The 15289-nt window shown below is 38.0% G+C and overlaps 1 protein-coding gene across 1 annotated transcript in view; it reads right to left on the minus strand.

Annotated features, from left to right (window-relative positions):
* Nucleotides 1-299: 299 nt before the first annotated feature.
* Nucleotides 300-15289, minus strand: part of PDXK (pyridoxal kinase) — a 65883-nt gene continuing 50893 nt past the window's right edge. Inside the window, exons 8-11 of the mRNA XM_043996010.1 lie at nt 14507-14618; nt 12626-12762; nt 7646-7712; nt 300-4153 (exon numbers count right to left, since the gene is read on the minus strand). Of these exons, the coding sequence (XP_043851945.1) occupies nt 4041-4153; nt 7646-7712; nt 12626-12762; nt 14507-14618 (429 nt within the window). The 3' untranslated portion in view covers nt 300-4040. The remainder of the gene's footprint in view (nt 4154-7645; nt 7713-12625; nt 12763-14506; nt 14619-15289) is intronic.

Consider the following 15289-nt stretch of genomic DNA (forward strand, 5'->3'; position numbering starts at 1 on the left):
TCAGGAGGACCTGAGTTCAAATCCTGACTTGGATACTTGATACTTACTGGTTGTGTGACCTTGGGCAAGTCACTTAACCCCCATTGCCCTGAAAAAACCAAAACAAAACAAAACAAAACAAAAGGCAAAACAGATGCAGGCTGAGGTCTTATTCTGCTAAGAGTCAATAAAAAAATGTCCTGATCACCAGTCCAGAAACTTGCAATCAACTTCTTTAGCAAAGAGCATCAAATGACTTCATTTTAAGTGAAACTTTTCTTTAAATAATAAATTTCACAAAACAAACCTAAACACACAAATAAATATATATATTTATTATAATCATGTATTAATAATTATTATTTTACATCAGGGCACTTCAGGAATCACAATGTAGGCTTTCCCTTTGCCTATTTCACCCAGCACTAAGAGAACCTTAATTAAAACCGACTCACATATCAGTTCAATTAAACCAATACTGGTTTAGTCTGTTGAAATCGCCAACAATGTATTTTAAAATAGGCTCTAACCAATTTTCATGAATAGTATAATAAACAGAATCATTTTATAAAAATCTAGTGACATAAATTGCAAATTAAAGTAGACCATTACAATCACCAGAGTAGTACCTGATAATGAATTAAGACAAGCTAATAAAAATGGACCACAGCTTTGCATCCTTCTGTAAAGCCATACTTTAGTAACATTTTAGCAGAGAAAGGACTGAAAAATGTAATCAAAGATAGCTGACCTTTACATAACACTTTAAAGTTTACAGTGCACTGAGAAACAATTAAGATGCTCTAATATTAACAAGTAATTCTGTTCCAATAAAACTCTCACAGCTTGTAATCACATATTAGATCACTTTGCAAGTAAAAATATGAGACTATTTCTCACATTGCTATTAAATCATACCAGGGATATTTTTATTTCCACTGATAGATGGATCTTTGAATTTGAAACCACAACTGACACCTTTCCTCATATCAAAGGCTGATGGGGGATGTGCTCCACACATAAATGATATAAAAATTACAAAGTGAATTTTTTTCTATATTCATGATGAAAAATAAATTTCTTTTAAAGTAAGTAGGCATAATGAATGAAGTATTGAAGTTACAGCAATACAAACTTGTTTTCTAAAATGATTTCTATGTGGTGACCTCAATGTTAACACATAGATCTCTGCCATCAAACTATACTTTTAAAGTATATATAGAATTTTAAAAATATATAAATGGATATGTATGTATATATGTATATGGCATAGGAACTAGTTGTGGCACAAAGCCCTTGTCCCTGAAAACTCTTTCATGTTTCTAAGGACAAATGAATCATTAAGTGATGGCATTTTGGATTTTTTCAAAAAACATCAAAGCCTGGGGAATTTACAAGAGGCTCTTAGTAGTAAAATGTATCTTGTTGTTCTGAGACAAAATACTAAATAAGCAGAACCTAACACAATACTCAATTTTACCATTTAAATGATATTTAAAACAATTTTAACATTAGTGTTTGTCAAACCAAAATGCACTTAAAAAAAAAGTCAGAGTGGTAAAACACCACAATTTCAAATCACAGATCAGGAAAATATATTCCTACCCCTACAAATTTTAATATATTTATTGCATTTCAGTTTCGTATTTCTCTATCCTTCCCCCTGCCCCAAAGTACACACAGCTTCTAAGGTCAAAAACAATGTCTTGGATTTTTTTTGAAAGACTGCTGTTTTGCTTTGATTCAAATTCGGTAACAGTTTCTAATGTGAAACTTTGTAAAGCCCTAAAGTTCACATTGATTTTAGACACTTCTTCTGTTCTAATTTCTCTGGGAGGTCTATGTCAGAATTCTTCCATAGTTTTTTTTTTTTTTTTTTTTAGTGAGGCGATTGGGGTTAAGTGACTTGCCCAGGGTCACACAGCTAGTATGTCTTAAGTGTCTGAGGCCAAATTTGAACTCAGGTCCTCCTGACTCCAGGGCCGGTGCTCTATCTACTGCGCCATCTAGCTGCCCCACTTCCATAGTTCTTTAGCTCTGATTTGACAAAACATTTTAAGTCTCAAGAAGCACTGTTTATTATTATTATCTGTGGACTTGATGAAAAAAAAAAATCCTGAACTTTCAACATGATGGAGGAACGGCAATATTAATGACTTCATTGGCGAAGAGGAGTTAAACAATTGGTTTATGTCCAACTCTGGCATCACCCCCAGATTCAGCCTTTAAAAAACTAACAGATTTTTAAAAATGAACATAAAATGATAAAGTGAAAGGGTATATGAAAGCTAGCTTAACAGAAAGCAAAGATTCCTCTTTGTTTCATTGTAAGAAAAAAAGTTAATAAATTTGCATTTCTGGAAGACAATTAAAAGATTTAAAAATGTCATTTGATAACCGTAGTTAGCTACTAAGCTCTGCTTTGCTAGCATGATTTAAATAGTATTTTCCTTTGTGGGAGGTGAGATGATATGAAGAGAAAACATTTGGTTCTCCTTTAATTAACAGCCACATCCTGAAACATCACTAATCAAAATATATGGTGCTTGGCTGCAAGTCAAGTGGAGACAACACAGCTTTTCTAGAAGCCAAGTGACAAGATTCAGACACAAATTCTACAAAGATCACTCCACAGACAAATGGAGAGGTGAGTAATTTGCAACAAGTAGGTGGTGAAAGCTAAGCAGGTGATACAGGTCAAAGGTGTTCAGAATAAGTAATTCACCTGGTTACCCTAGTCACCAGAACATTAACACTGCCTTCTAAACCTAGGTAAAACAGTGGGCTCAATCACTCTTCTTGGGCAAGAGGCTTCAGGAGGGCAGAGCTTCTCGACAGTAAGTTCCTAGCTGAGATCCCAAACAAGGATTTATGGACGGCTTTCCTGGAGCTACCTAGTAATCTCAATACAAGGGAAGAACAAGCTGCTGAAATTCTGCTGCTGGCTCTGAGAAGAGACCCTTTGCCCAAGGGAAGATATGGAAGCTGGCCTTAAGGCCTCATGGTTTTGAGTTCTTTTGACAGGAATGTGGAAAGTAGGACATTCTTGTGACTATCTGGCAGTAGTGCTACATTGTAATTATAGAGTGTATGACAAACCATGAAATGTTCAGGTAAACCTAGTTTTCCAGGGGGGGAAACCCCAAAGGAGGTATTTCAATACTTTGTGTTCCATGCTCCACCTGTCAGTGCCCTACATCCACCATCACAGTGTTTTTAGATCATCAGACTCCTGATCAAGATGCTCATGATTAACAAGTCAAACACTACAAATTCTCTCTTCCTTAGGTAAAGAGGATTTGCTTGGGTGTCTTAACAAAGAAACACCAACAAATCTGGCTTCAGCAAACAGACCATAATTGTGGGTGGGCAGTTACTTAATGAGCCCTGGCCTAATGGTGGCTGACTTCTCTTAGTCTTGGAAAACTATTTGTGGTCATCAGATGTTTTAGAGAAGGAAGAATTGTTTTTATTCCTAGGGCACAAACAGGAAGGGGTATGGGGTGGTTATTCTAGTAGTACAAAACTGCCACCCCAATGTTTTGGCTTCTGTGAAGTCCAAGATAAGTTGTGGAAAGAAAAAAGTCTTCTTAGAATTTTTAAAAAACTGAATGTATCCAAGACCTTAAATTGTTTAGGTCAGGAAACAGTAGGTAGTCAACTCTATCGGCACTGCAAATGACTAAGTGATAATATTGTACATGCTACCTTTCATTCCCCAAGGAGTTCCAATCTTCTGGTACTCACCCTCTAGACTAATTCCATGAACAAATATGGATGCTGAGGATTTTGAAAGAGACATCTTTGTGATATTATCCAGGGCAGTATACATAGTGAATGAATTGTGGGGAGAGGTATTTCCCTCTCTGAACAAGAAAATAAAATCCAAACATAGCCATCACATTTTCACAAGAAAAGATCTGTTGATACTTGACACTATTTTGTGAGAGAAAAAACATCAAGTTTAAGTCATATCTCTCAGGCAAACATTACATTTTTTACAGGAAGGGAAACAAAGACATTAATACATTGTGCGTTACTGGGCAATGTGGACATACTCTCTATAACACAGTGGCTTCCACTATTATCTCTGGATTCTCTATATCCATTTTGCTTTGGACCATTCTCAGTTCCAGTTGGGCTGGACTGGGCTTCTTCCCTTTTCCAGCTTGTGCTGAAAGAACAAATTAGAACATCAACTGAAAGGAAATGAAGCAGTGAAGAAAGTTTCTTATTGCTTCCATTAAGAAGGAAGGAAGGAAAGTTCTGCTTCAGTGAGAGGTGCCATTAGTTAGGTTAACTATTATTAAGGTGGAGGAAGGGGTTAAGTGTTTTATGTAGATGATAGTTTCCCCTTTAAAAGGGCTAGGAGGATTTAAGATTTGATTAACAAGGGGAATTAGGGTTGGAATAATGAGTTTGGCTTCCATGTTCTCCCGAGGCATAAAAAGCCCAGTTAATATAGAAATGGTGGCATGGAGTTTTCAGCAGAATTTTCAGTATATTTCAGCTGAAATAATCAGATTGATTCTCTATCCTTTTTCAATTGATCCTATTTACAGTTAATTGATTTTGTCCTGTAACTGCCTAAAGTCATGGTTCTTTGTCTCTGAACTTAGTTCAAAAATTCAGCTGGCCTGTAATGAGATAAGTTTAGAAATCCAGTTCTCTCGTTAATTACTATCCAACTCTTCTGGCAAGGAAATCTGTTACCCTTGAAGGAAGCAGGTAGACATCAGGGAGTCTGATATAATCAATTTTTACACCACCAAGCTATCCTTCAAGATGTCTGGCTTGTTCTCCAAAGAAGTCGAGACTCTAACAATGAACACTTCTTAGTCAAAGGAGGGAAGGAGGGGACAGGTGGTAGCCCTCATTCCCAATTTCCATCCAATCATATTTTCATCCATCTATGATGCTAGCCTTCTTGTCTTCTGTACTACCCCAAACTATAAATGACACCTGTCCCTCTCATTTGGGGTCTTAGCTTTGCTGGAGAATGATAAATTTGCACTTTACTAATAAATTGATCGTGCTCAGAATTTTGTGTCTCAGTCTACCTTAATTTTAACTGTTACACAGGGATGACTTCCTGACTAAATATTGCCAACTACTGTGGTGAACACAGGACCCTGAGGAGTTGCATGTTACTTATATTTATTTACAAATTTGTTTTTATTGCATTTTATGGTCTCTAGGTGCCTCCCTGTCTTCTAATCCAGAGCCTTAATCTCTGGATTGGCCTGAACCATGATATTTGGCATGGTTAAAAGGAACTGTTTGCAAAAACTACAAGGTTAAATTAATTGCTAAAGTAGGGAAGGGTGGTGTGGAAGAAAGAAAGCTTTGTTGACTGGATGGCAGATAGAGAACCCAGGTATCCTGTGTTATTAGAGATAGATGGGAAGCCTTGTTACTGGAATAAAGAGGAAGCTCCCATTTATCCTATTGGTTTAGTTTGATGAATACTTAAGGAGCTTGATGAAGAACATAGGAAAATTTATTTATATGGCAAATTTAAGTGTCCTTGGATCTTATTAACAGTTTTAGGAAAGCTAGATTACCAGTAAGGATAATGAAGAAAAATGGCCCTTGAATATTCAGCCAAAAGGCAGAGGTGAATTAGCTTTTGATCTTTAAGAATCTTGCCTTAAAGACAGAAAAACCCCTTATTGATCTAGTAACAGCATAGGTAAAAAGACAATGCTATGACCAATATAGAAATGTTTTACATGAGTACACATGTGTAACCTATATAAAATTGCTTGCCTTCTCAAAGGGAGGAAGGAAAGAATTTGGAGCTCAATGTTTTAAAAACAGATGTTAAAAAATTGTTTTTACATGTAATTGAGGAAAAATAAAATAATAAATTTAAAAAAGAAAAGAAAAAAAGATAATGCTAATTGGGGTGGAGACTGAAAGGCTACAGAGGGTGAGCATCCCTGACTTAGAGGTTTCCCCTACAGAATATGTTAAACTCTAGTAAGATTATGACTGTAGGAAAAGAATCAGATCAGGAGTGAATAATAAAAATTGGGAACTGGAGCCTGTATGGTGGTAGGGAATGTATGACTCCACAGAGAATGTAAACTACCTTGAGTAAATGTAAACAGCAAAAGAAGCTCCAATATAGCCCATGGGAGGACTTGAACATGACCCTGGGCCATGCCTGGCATTATGCCTTCTTTGTTCTGTTTCTATGATACCTGGGCTTGGCATGGGGTTAACCAGGGGATCCATTTTACTTTGTCTTGCTGCCAGTAAGCTCTTCCCCTGTTAATAATCGAGACGGCATGGGCCCCTCTTTCTTCAGCACCTCAGGACTCTCTTGGAGGCTATGTCACTCTACAATTGGTATAATTAGGGCAGAACAGATCTGCCCCCTTACAGAGACATAAGAAAGTCTGTTCTACTATTTCCAAGGGAGTGACTTTTCTTAAGAGGCAAGTCCAAAGGATGGACAGGCTTTTACCACCTTAGAATTTAGCAGACAGAGGGGAAATTTAAACAGCAGGTGATGAATATTATTAGAATAATGGCTAATGAGGGTATGGTCTAATTGGGGGAATTCAGAGTTTCCCTCAGTTTCAGACTAGTATCAGCTGGAAGAGGAACATAAGGAACAATGTCTAAAATCCCTGCTCCCACATAAGTTAGGCTAGTTTTAGACAGTACTTTAAAAGGTACTGATGCATTGGCTGGTGGCAACCTTGTTTGATTCGGGGTTCTAAGGTCTCAGACCGCTGATGTCATTTCTTCATTGCCTGAATGGCAACGGTGGATCATGATAGGTAAAAATTAAGATGAGAGAGCTTTCCTCAGCTGAAGCAATTCAAAATGTCCAATTTTTTTTTTTTTTTTTTGGGCAGGGCAGTGAGGGTTAAGTGACTTGCCCAGGGTCACACAGCTAGTAAGTGTTAAGTGTCTGAGGCTGGATTTGAACTCAGGTCCTCCTGAATCCAGGGCCAGTGCTCTATCCACTGCACCACCTAGCTGCCCCCCTCAATTCTTAACCTTGTTGAATAACCTTTTTTGGCTATGACTAAGTAAATTTCCTTTTAACTGTTGAATGCTAGTAACTCATTTTGTTCCAATATCAAACCTAAACTACTAAGGGACTGGTTGGAGTCAGGCCCAGCACAGAACAGATTCCATTCTGCCGGTGCTTTATCCATTGCGCCACCTAGCTGCCCCAGCCTGCTATAGATTTTACAAGTTTATTCTTAAAATGTAAATCCTTACCTTTCCTTTTTTTTCCGGGGTGGGGGTTGGGGGGTGGAGAAGAGAAAGGTGGGGTAGGGAGGCTATATGTAAATCCCAATTGTATTTTTTCTTCCCTCTGAGATAACTTGAAATTAAACTTTGCCTAGTACTCAAGATTTAATTAAGGATTCTGGGTTTATGCTTTAAGCATAATAAAATCGGGTTTTTAAATCTCTCTACACGTCAATAAGTATGATCGGGCATCAATACTTACCATTAGGGACAGTGTATTGAAGGCATGTTCTAGGGGGGAAATACTTGTAAAGGCACTTATGGTAGCTTCTATACTGATTATTGTAGATAAGGCTAAATGGAAGCCTTGAAATTGCTTGAACCATTCCATGGAATCAATATTAAACAACTTTAAAAAAAACCTGAAAATTATTAATCTGGAAGAGACTACCTTTAGCACTTTCAATAGTCCTCTGAAGAACATGGTGCATGGCTGACACAGTCTTTTCACATGCCACCTGTAATAAAGGGAGCGAAAACAATTGATCCACAACTCCTTCTGTGACCCACAAACAGTTTATATAATATTTAAAGATTATCTTGGAAGGTTTTGTTAATGAGAATTTAGTTTTCATCAGACCAAGGAGATGGCAGCGGGGTCCAACATAGTATATAAAATTACATTTTTCTTATACTGTCATTAGAGACTAAGGATAAAATCAAGAACAATATGTCTAAAAGCAAGAGGCCATAAATTACTTATCCCTAAATTTTCAATAAAAAGTCTTGCTTTGCTTGGAAGAAATTAATTCCCTTCAACTTCCTTTCTACAATCCTGTCACATGGGAGCCCCTTTCACATTCTCTGTGGAGAGATGTCAGATGCCTCTGTGACAAAGGAGCAAAGACATTGGATGTAATTTCTAAAGTTTATCTAACCCAGACAGACAGATTGAACAGCACTTGGTCTAAGGAAAAGTATCCCGCAAAGCAAAAGCCCTGGTGTGCTGGGCTTGGTCCCACTCCAGGCTTCTTTCAGAACTCCCTCCTCCTTAACACCCTTTCTCTTCCCTGTCAGTTAGACTCAAACCCACCCTACTGTCACATTTTAGTAGAACTTTAAGAGTTTTTTTCATTAAAAATGAAGAAAAAAAATTAGTATCTCCGTATATACAACAGAACATAAAAATATCATTTAAAATATATAGGCATAAGAATTCCAAATGTATATCACACCATCTTCCTTGTTAAAAAAGCTACATAAATTTAATATGCACTTTCAAAGCTTTCCTGCTTGTCTTTTTCCTTCTAAACTTCCTTTTTTTCTCTTCTGTGCACTTTCCCCTTTTTCCTTTATCCAGAATTTAATTTCCCCCAAAATAACATTTTCATATTCCAAACAAAATACAAAAATAGGATTGTACCGAGAGTCTCCATTTTATATCATTTGTTTAAAAATCCCAACTTTAAATTCCACATTACTTTCACAACTGTCCTGTTCACCTGTGCTTACCTTTCTATTGTTTTCTGTACATTTAAGACTGTTTTGATGATCCTTTTTTAATGGAATTACTGTTTTTTCTTCTACCTCCCCCTCCCATTAAAAAGAATTGAAAGAAAAAAAATCCTCATTAAAAAATAACCATAGTCAGGAAAAGAAATCCACACAATGGCTATTCCAAAACTATTTCTCCTTCTGAAGTGGGTTCATCACTTCTCTGTCAGGAGGTGGGTAATGTGTTTCACGACAAGTCCTCTGGAGGCATGGTTGAGACCTCTCTTGGTTAGAGTTCTTAGGTTTCAAAGTTGTTTTTCTTTATAATTGTGGTACAATGTTTTATGGTTATGCTCACTTTCCTTTCCATCATTTATTTAAAAAAAAAATTTTTTTTTTTTTTAGTGAGGCAATTGGGGTTAAGTGACTTGCCCAGGGTCACACAGCTAGTAAGTGTTAAGTGTCTGAGGCTGGATTTGAACTCAGGTCCTCCTGAGTCCAGGGCCGGTGCTCTATCCACTGCACCACCTAGCTGCCCCCCTTTTCCATCATTTATTAAGCACCTGCTATGTGCCAGGGACTAGGGATGGCAAAAATGAATTAGTCCTTCCTTTAAGGAACTTATATTTTACTGGGGGAAAGATGTAAACATGTAAAGAAATGTAAATATATACAATACACACACACACACACAATGTAATTGGAGGAAGAGGATCAGGAAAGGCATCATGAATGAGATACCCTTTGAGAGAGATTCTAAGAGGCAGAAATGAGTCAGAAGGACAGTCCAATTTAATTGGAACATAGAGTGTATGAAGGGGAATAGGTTGGAGCCAGATTGTACAGTGCTTTAAATATCAAACAGGGGAGTTTATACTTGTATAGAATTAGTAATTGAACAGATGAGAGTTGAAAACTTCACCAAGAGTGACCGTAGAGAGAAAAGAAGAGCTCTAGGATAGAGGTTTGAGGAACATTCACAGTTAGAGAGCCTGATATGGATCATGAAAGGAAACTGAGCCTAGATAGGCAGAAGGAGAATCAAGAGAGGCAGTGTCACCAAAACCTAGGAAGAGAGAGTAGTTAGGGACCCTAAGAAGATTAAGAAAATCTGCTCACAGAAAATGGCATCTATTTTCTTAGTAAAGTACAAGGCAAGGTCATCTCCTGGAGGGGAAGGAGTGAGGTGATTGTGCGGGTGCCTTGAGGAAAGAAGAAGATCTCTGAAACAGTCACTGTGGCAAATACAATAGAATAAAACAATGACTTTATGGAAGTGAGGACCCAGATGAAATGAGAAAACACAGGTAATTAACCTATGCAGCACAGCTGCACAAGTGCCTCCAGCACTGCTTAGCAGAAACTGTACAAGAGGAGAAGGCAGGAATAAGTTTTAATTTTTAAAAAAAATTTTTGTGGGGCAATGAGGGTTAAGTGACTTGCCCAAGGTCACACAGCTAGTGTCAAGTGTCTGAGGCCGGATTTGAACTCAGGTCCTCCTGAATCCAAGGCCAGTGCTTTATCCACTGAGCCACCTAGCTGCCCCCAGGGATAAGTTTTAATCTGTTCTGGTGGAAGGAGCATAGCCACCCTGATGAGATCACAATTCGCTGACCATCGTGTTTATTTAAACTTCCAAGCAAATTGTACAGGCAAAGTTTCCAATTCTTTGTGTGGAACCAGCAGCTCTGGCTGAAATTTTCATGCCATCTACTCGATCATTCTTGGCATTTTATCCTTCTTTTTTCCTGCTAAAGGACTGCTTTCAAGTAGCCTTTTTTTCTTCCACCTTCCTTTTCTTTTGAAGGAAGATTGTCATGTAATTGCTATAATTTCATTATAGCTAAACTTGGGCTGGTATTCAAAGCCACGAAAACTGTTCTAGGTTGCCTAGGATACAGTGAGATCATATATCATGCCTCCACTGGCTCTTAAACTAAAATTATAAACTGTTGTTTTTATTTTTTTTTAAATCCAAGTGAAGCTTATTCCAGAACTTCAAACATTTACGATTTCGCTACCTTCCACAAACAGATCATAGTCTCCTCTATACCTTAACAGGAATGCTAACAAGTTGCTGTGACCAATTGACTTAAAATTTTTGTTCAGAAGGCAGGGGAGGGAAAACAAAGAACATTTAATAAATCAACTAAAAAACATTTAAGTGCTTACTACAATGCTCAGTGTTGAACTAATTGCCGGAGACACAAAGATGTCAATGAAACAATCCCCATCCTCGAGAATTCTACTGGGGGTCAGGGGCAGGAAAAGATACAGTATGTGTATTTTGTATAAATATAACATTTACAAAATAGATACAAAATAATTTTATGGAGGGATAGAGGCAGTTCTAGCTGTGAGGATCAGGAAAGGTCTAAAGTGCTGGCTCCTGAGCTGACAGTTTGAAGGAGATAGGCAGAACTGAGAAGAAAGGAGCTTCAGGCTTGGGGGACAACCTGTGCAGAGAGGAACAGGAAAGAGAACAATTGGATTAAGGTAAAAATTAAGGCAAATGGAAAGGTAAGCTAGAACTAGGTTATGAAAGGCTTAAAAGGACAAATCGAAGTTTGCATTTGATCCTAGAGGGAACAGGAAACCACTGGAGTCTATGGGGAATGACAGAGTAGGAATTGCCTTTAGGAGCATCACTGGCAGAAGTGTGGAGAAAAGACTGAATGGGAGGAGGCTTGAGGCAGGAAAACCAATTAGGAGATGAGAGGAAGGGACAGACAGGAGAGGCATTATGCTGCTAAATTCAAGGCTTGGCAACTGAATGAGTGAGGTGAGGGGAGAGTGAGAAGTTGGAGATGACTCCAAGGTTATAAATCCATTTAATTGGAAGGATGGTAATATCTTCAAAAGAAACAAGGAAGTTTGTAAGAAAGGTGAGTTTGGGGGGACAGAGGGGAAAGTGGGAAGATGAGTTCTCTTTGGGATATGTTAAGTCCGAGAACATTCATTTCAAATGTCAAATGATGAGGTGATATTCATCATAGTGGTTCACCTTTCTGAATTAATGAGGTCTCCAAGGGAGAGAAAGTCTAGATAGAGCAGAAAGTGTCTAGAACAGAGGCTTGTGGTATACCCAGAGTTAAGGCATGATGGATGATAATGCAACAAAGGAAGTTGAGAAGGAAAGGATAGGTAGAAAGAGAAAGCAGTAAAAGTCCAGAAAGAAGACAGTACACAGGAAGAGAAGGTGGTAAATAGCATCAAAAACTGCAGAGGGTAAAAAAGATAAGAACTGAGAAAAGGCTTTTGGACTTTGGCAAGTAGACGTCCTTGGTATCTTTGGATAGAGCAGTTTCATTCATTCATTCATTCATTTATTTAGTGAGGCAATTGGGGTTAAGTGACTTGCCCAGTGTCACACAGCTAGTAAGTGTTAAGTGTCTGAGGCCGGATTTGAACTTAGGTCCTGACTCCAGGGCCCGTGCTCTATCCACTGCGCCACCTAGCTGCCCCGAGCAGTTTCATTTAAGCGATGATGTCTGATGCCAGAATACAAAGGGTTCAAAAATAAGTGAGAGGACAAGGAGTAAATAATCAAGGAATACTCCAAAGAAATGAATCTGGGTGCTAAGGACCATTGTGGTGGTCAAAACAAAAACACAAGTTTGGAGGTTGGACATATTGAGTTTGAGATGCCAATGAGGATATTCATGAGGTCACAGATGATGGCCTAGATTTCAACATATTTGAGCTACAGTTGTAGAAAAGGGAGCTGGCTACACATAGAGAGATGACACCAGGGGGCAGTATATGGTTGCTGATCTAGCAAAGGAGACTGAGAAGGAGGGGCCGGGCAGGAAGAACAGGGAGAGTAGTACCATGGAAGATAAGAGATGAGGGGATTGTCAGTGGTGTTATGGGCTGCAGATGAGTCAAGATGCACAAGAATGGAAACCACTTTATTCAAGGCTTCTCTTGAACTCACCTTGAAATTATTTGGGTGCTTATGTGTCCAAGCCAGAAGCATGGCAGCAAACAAGTCACCTGTTCCCACAAACACAGCATCCACTTTCTGAATTTCCATTTTGATTCTTTCTGTCACTTTTGTGCCATCTGGTTTTTCTGTACAAAAGGAACAAAAGGAATCTCAAATAATCAAATGTAAGAGGTTAATTAAGTTTAACTCATTGTATGTATTCACAGAACCCTCATTCAACAGATTCTGAATGTATCAAATGTACTAAAGCAAAAGGACTCAGAATGTTGGCTCCCTGCTTTTAAAAAACAGGCGGGGGGGGGGGGGGTGGCGCGAGAGGAGGGGGTGGATTCTTGGTTTAGTCAATAGAACATGGAGTGGAGACTTCATTCAGGCAGCACTGTAACTTACTTCAAGAATCAGGGATTTAATGTTATTGGTTTCATTCTGAAGACTTCCATTATATTTAATAGTGGTGGTACTGATATAAAAGACTACTGACTATTGAAGCATACTGTTATCATTTCTTCTTAAAAATGCCAGACTAGACTGTGCAATTATTGGGTGGTCACATATACAGGTATTCCTTCAATTATTTAGGAAGAACCTCATCTATTTTAGGAAGCAAACATGAGGCAAATTAAGTATTAGGCATTATTTTCACTTGAGCTGAGAAATATTTTATCACAGATTTCTCCTTCCAAAAAAGAACCTGATCTAGTAGCTTCAGCTCTCCAAATGTTATTACTGAGGACTAGTGAGCTATTCTGATGATTTTTTTATTGGCAATTCCCTGCTGATTACTGATTCCATTTGGATCAGTGAACTGAAATAAACACTTTTTAATCTGTTGTGTGTGTGGGGGAAAGGCCCAGGGATTTAATCAGTGGAAACTCCCAGGCAGGGGAATTTCCTCTCCCAATCCATCTTTTTTATTTTTTGTGGGGGCAATAAGGGTTAAGTGACTTGCCCAGGGTCACACAGCTAGTGTCAAGTGTTTGAGGCTGGATTTGAACTCAGGTCCTCCTGAATCCTGGGTAGCTGCTTTATCCTCTGTACCACCACTCTGCCCCCCAATCCATCTTTAATTTATAGTTTTGCTCCTGCTTATTACTCATAGGTTATGAACCTCACTAAGCTTCAGTCTCCTCATGAACAAAAGGAGGAAGCTGGATTATATGATCACTGTAGTCCTTTACAGTTATGGATCCTGTGATCTGACTCTATGGGAAAGAATGTTTCCCCTAACATCTGTAACTTCTCTTAGTAATTTTGGAAATTTCTTTAAATCCCTCTTGAGCCTATTTTCAGCTTATACTTCCTCGTTGAATAATAAGTTCCATAAAAATAGTATTTTTTTTGCATAAAACACTCTTTACTTTGTCATCTGTCTTAAATCTGTCCTAAAACTTTTCTTGGGATTTAATAATCACCATAGCCATACCCTTAATGATTATACAGAATAATATGTCCTTCCCTCAGCCTGTTTTCCCCTTCAAACTAAAGTCTGAAGTTTATAAATCAATTCTCTTATACTGGATAAGTTCATTCATCCCTTTTATAATTTAAGCCTTCCTTATTTTCAATGCTCCACCTTCATAATACTCAGAATTTTGTTGTCCTTTTTGGCCATGGCTGTGTCTTATACCTCGAATAAAGGAAAGGACAAAAGCTTTATTGAGTACCTACTATGTGCCAGGCCCTGTGCTAAGTACTTTACAAATTATTAGACCTTAAAACTGCACTAAGACTTTTGGGACAGCTTGTACAGTTGGGATTATGCTTTCTTTAATTGTTCATGTTAGACATGCCTACAATGACATTCACTTATAGTGAGCAAACTAGAAAAACCATATTAGCTTAGAGAATAGGTTAAGAACCATGACTTACGTTTCTTCTGGCTTCCCAGAGCAATCAAGTAGTTGTTGCCTGAAGAAGCTGGCAAGTCGGAACTGGTGATAACTACAGTCTCTGGTCCCATAGAATGAAGTATATCCATTACCTACCCAAGTACAGAGAAACAGGGTCTTAGGAACAATAATTATCATTTTATTGTGACCAATTACATTAAATATTATTCCAGAATGATAAATTAGAGGTCTCTATCATAATGTAACAACATACTAACCATCTTCTTTCATATCCAAAATAAGCCAGATTCACAAGTCATATTTCATCAAGATGACATAAGGGCAATGACAGTTAAGTGACTCGCCCAGGGTCACGCAGCAAGTAAGTGTCAAGTGTCTGAGGCCGGATTTGAAATCAGGTCCTCCTGAATCCAGGGCCAGTACTCTATCCGCTGTGCCACCTAGCTGCCCCCCATACATATTTTTAATCTTAAAAGTATTTTATTATTTCCAATTACATATAAATATAGTTTCCAACATTTGTTTTTGTAAGATTTTGAGTTCTAAATTTTTCTCCTTCTCTCTCTTCTCTCCCACCTCCCCAAGACAGAAAGCAATCTGATATAGGTTATATATGTACAATCACATTAAACATATTTCTCCATTAGTCATTTTGTGAAAGAAGAATCAGAAAAAAAGGGAAAAACATCAAAAAACAAAAAACTTCTAAAAAAAAAATAGAAACAGTATGATTCAATCTGCATTCAGATTCCACAGTTCTTTTTCTGGATGTGGAGAGCATTTTTTATCATGAATCCTTTAT

This window comes from Dromiciops gliroides, chromosome 3 (assembly GCF_019393635.1).
Source record: "Dromiciops gliroides isolate mDroGli1 chromosome 3, mDroGli1.pri, whole genome shotgun sequence".
Lineage (NCBI taxonomy): Eukaryota > Metazoa > Chordata > Mammalia > Microbiotheria > Microbiotheriidae > Dromiciops > Dromiciops gliroides.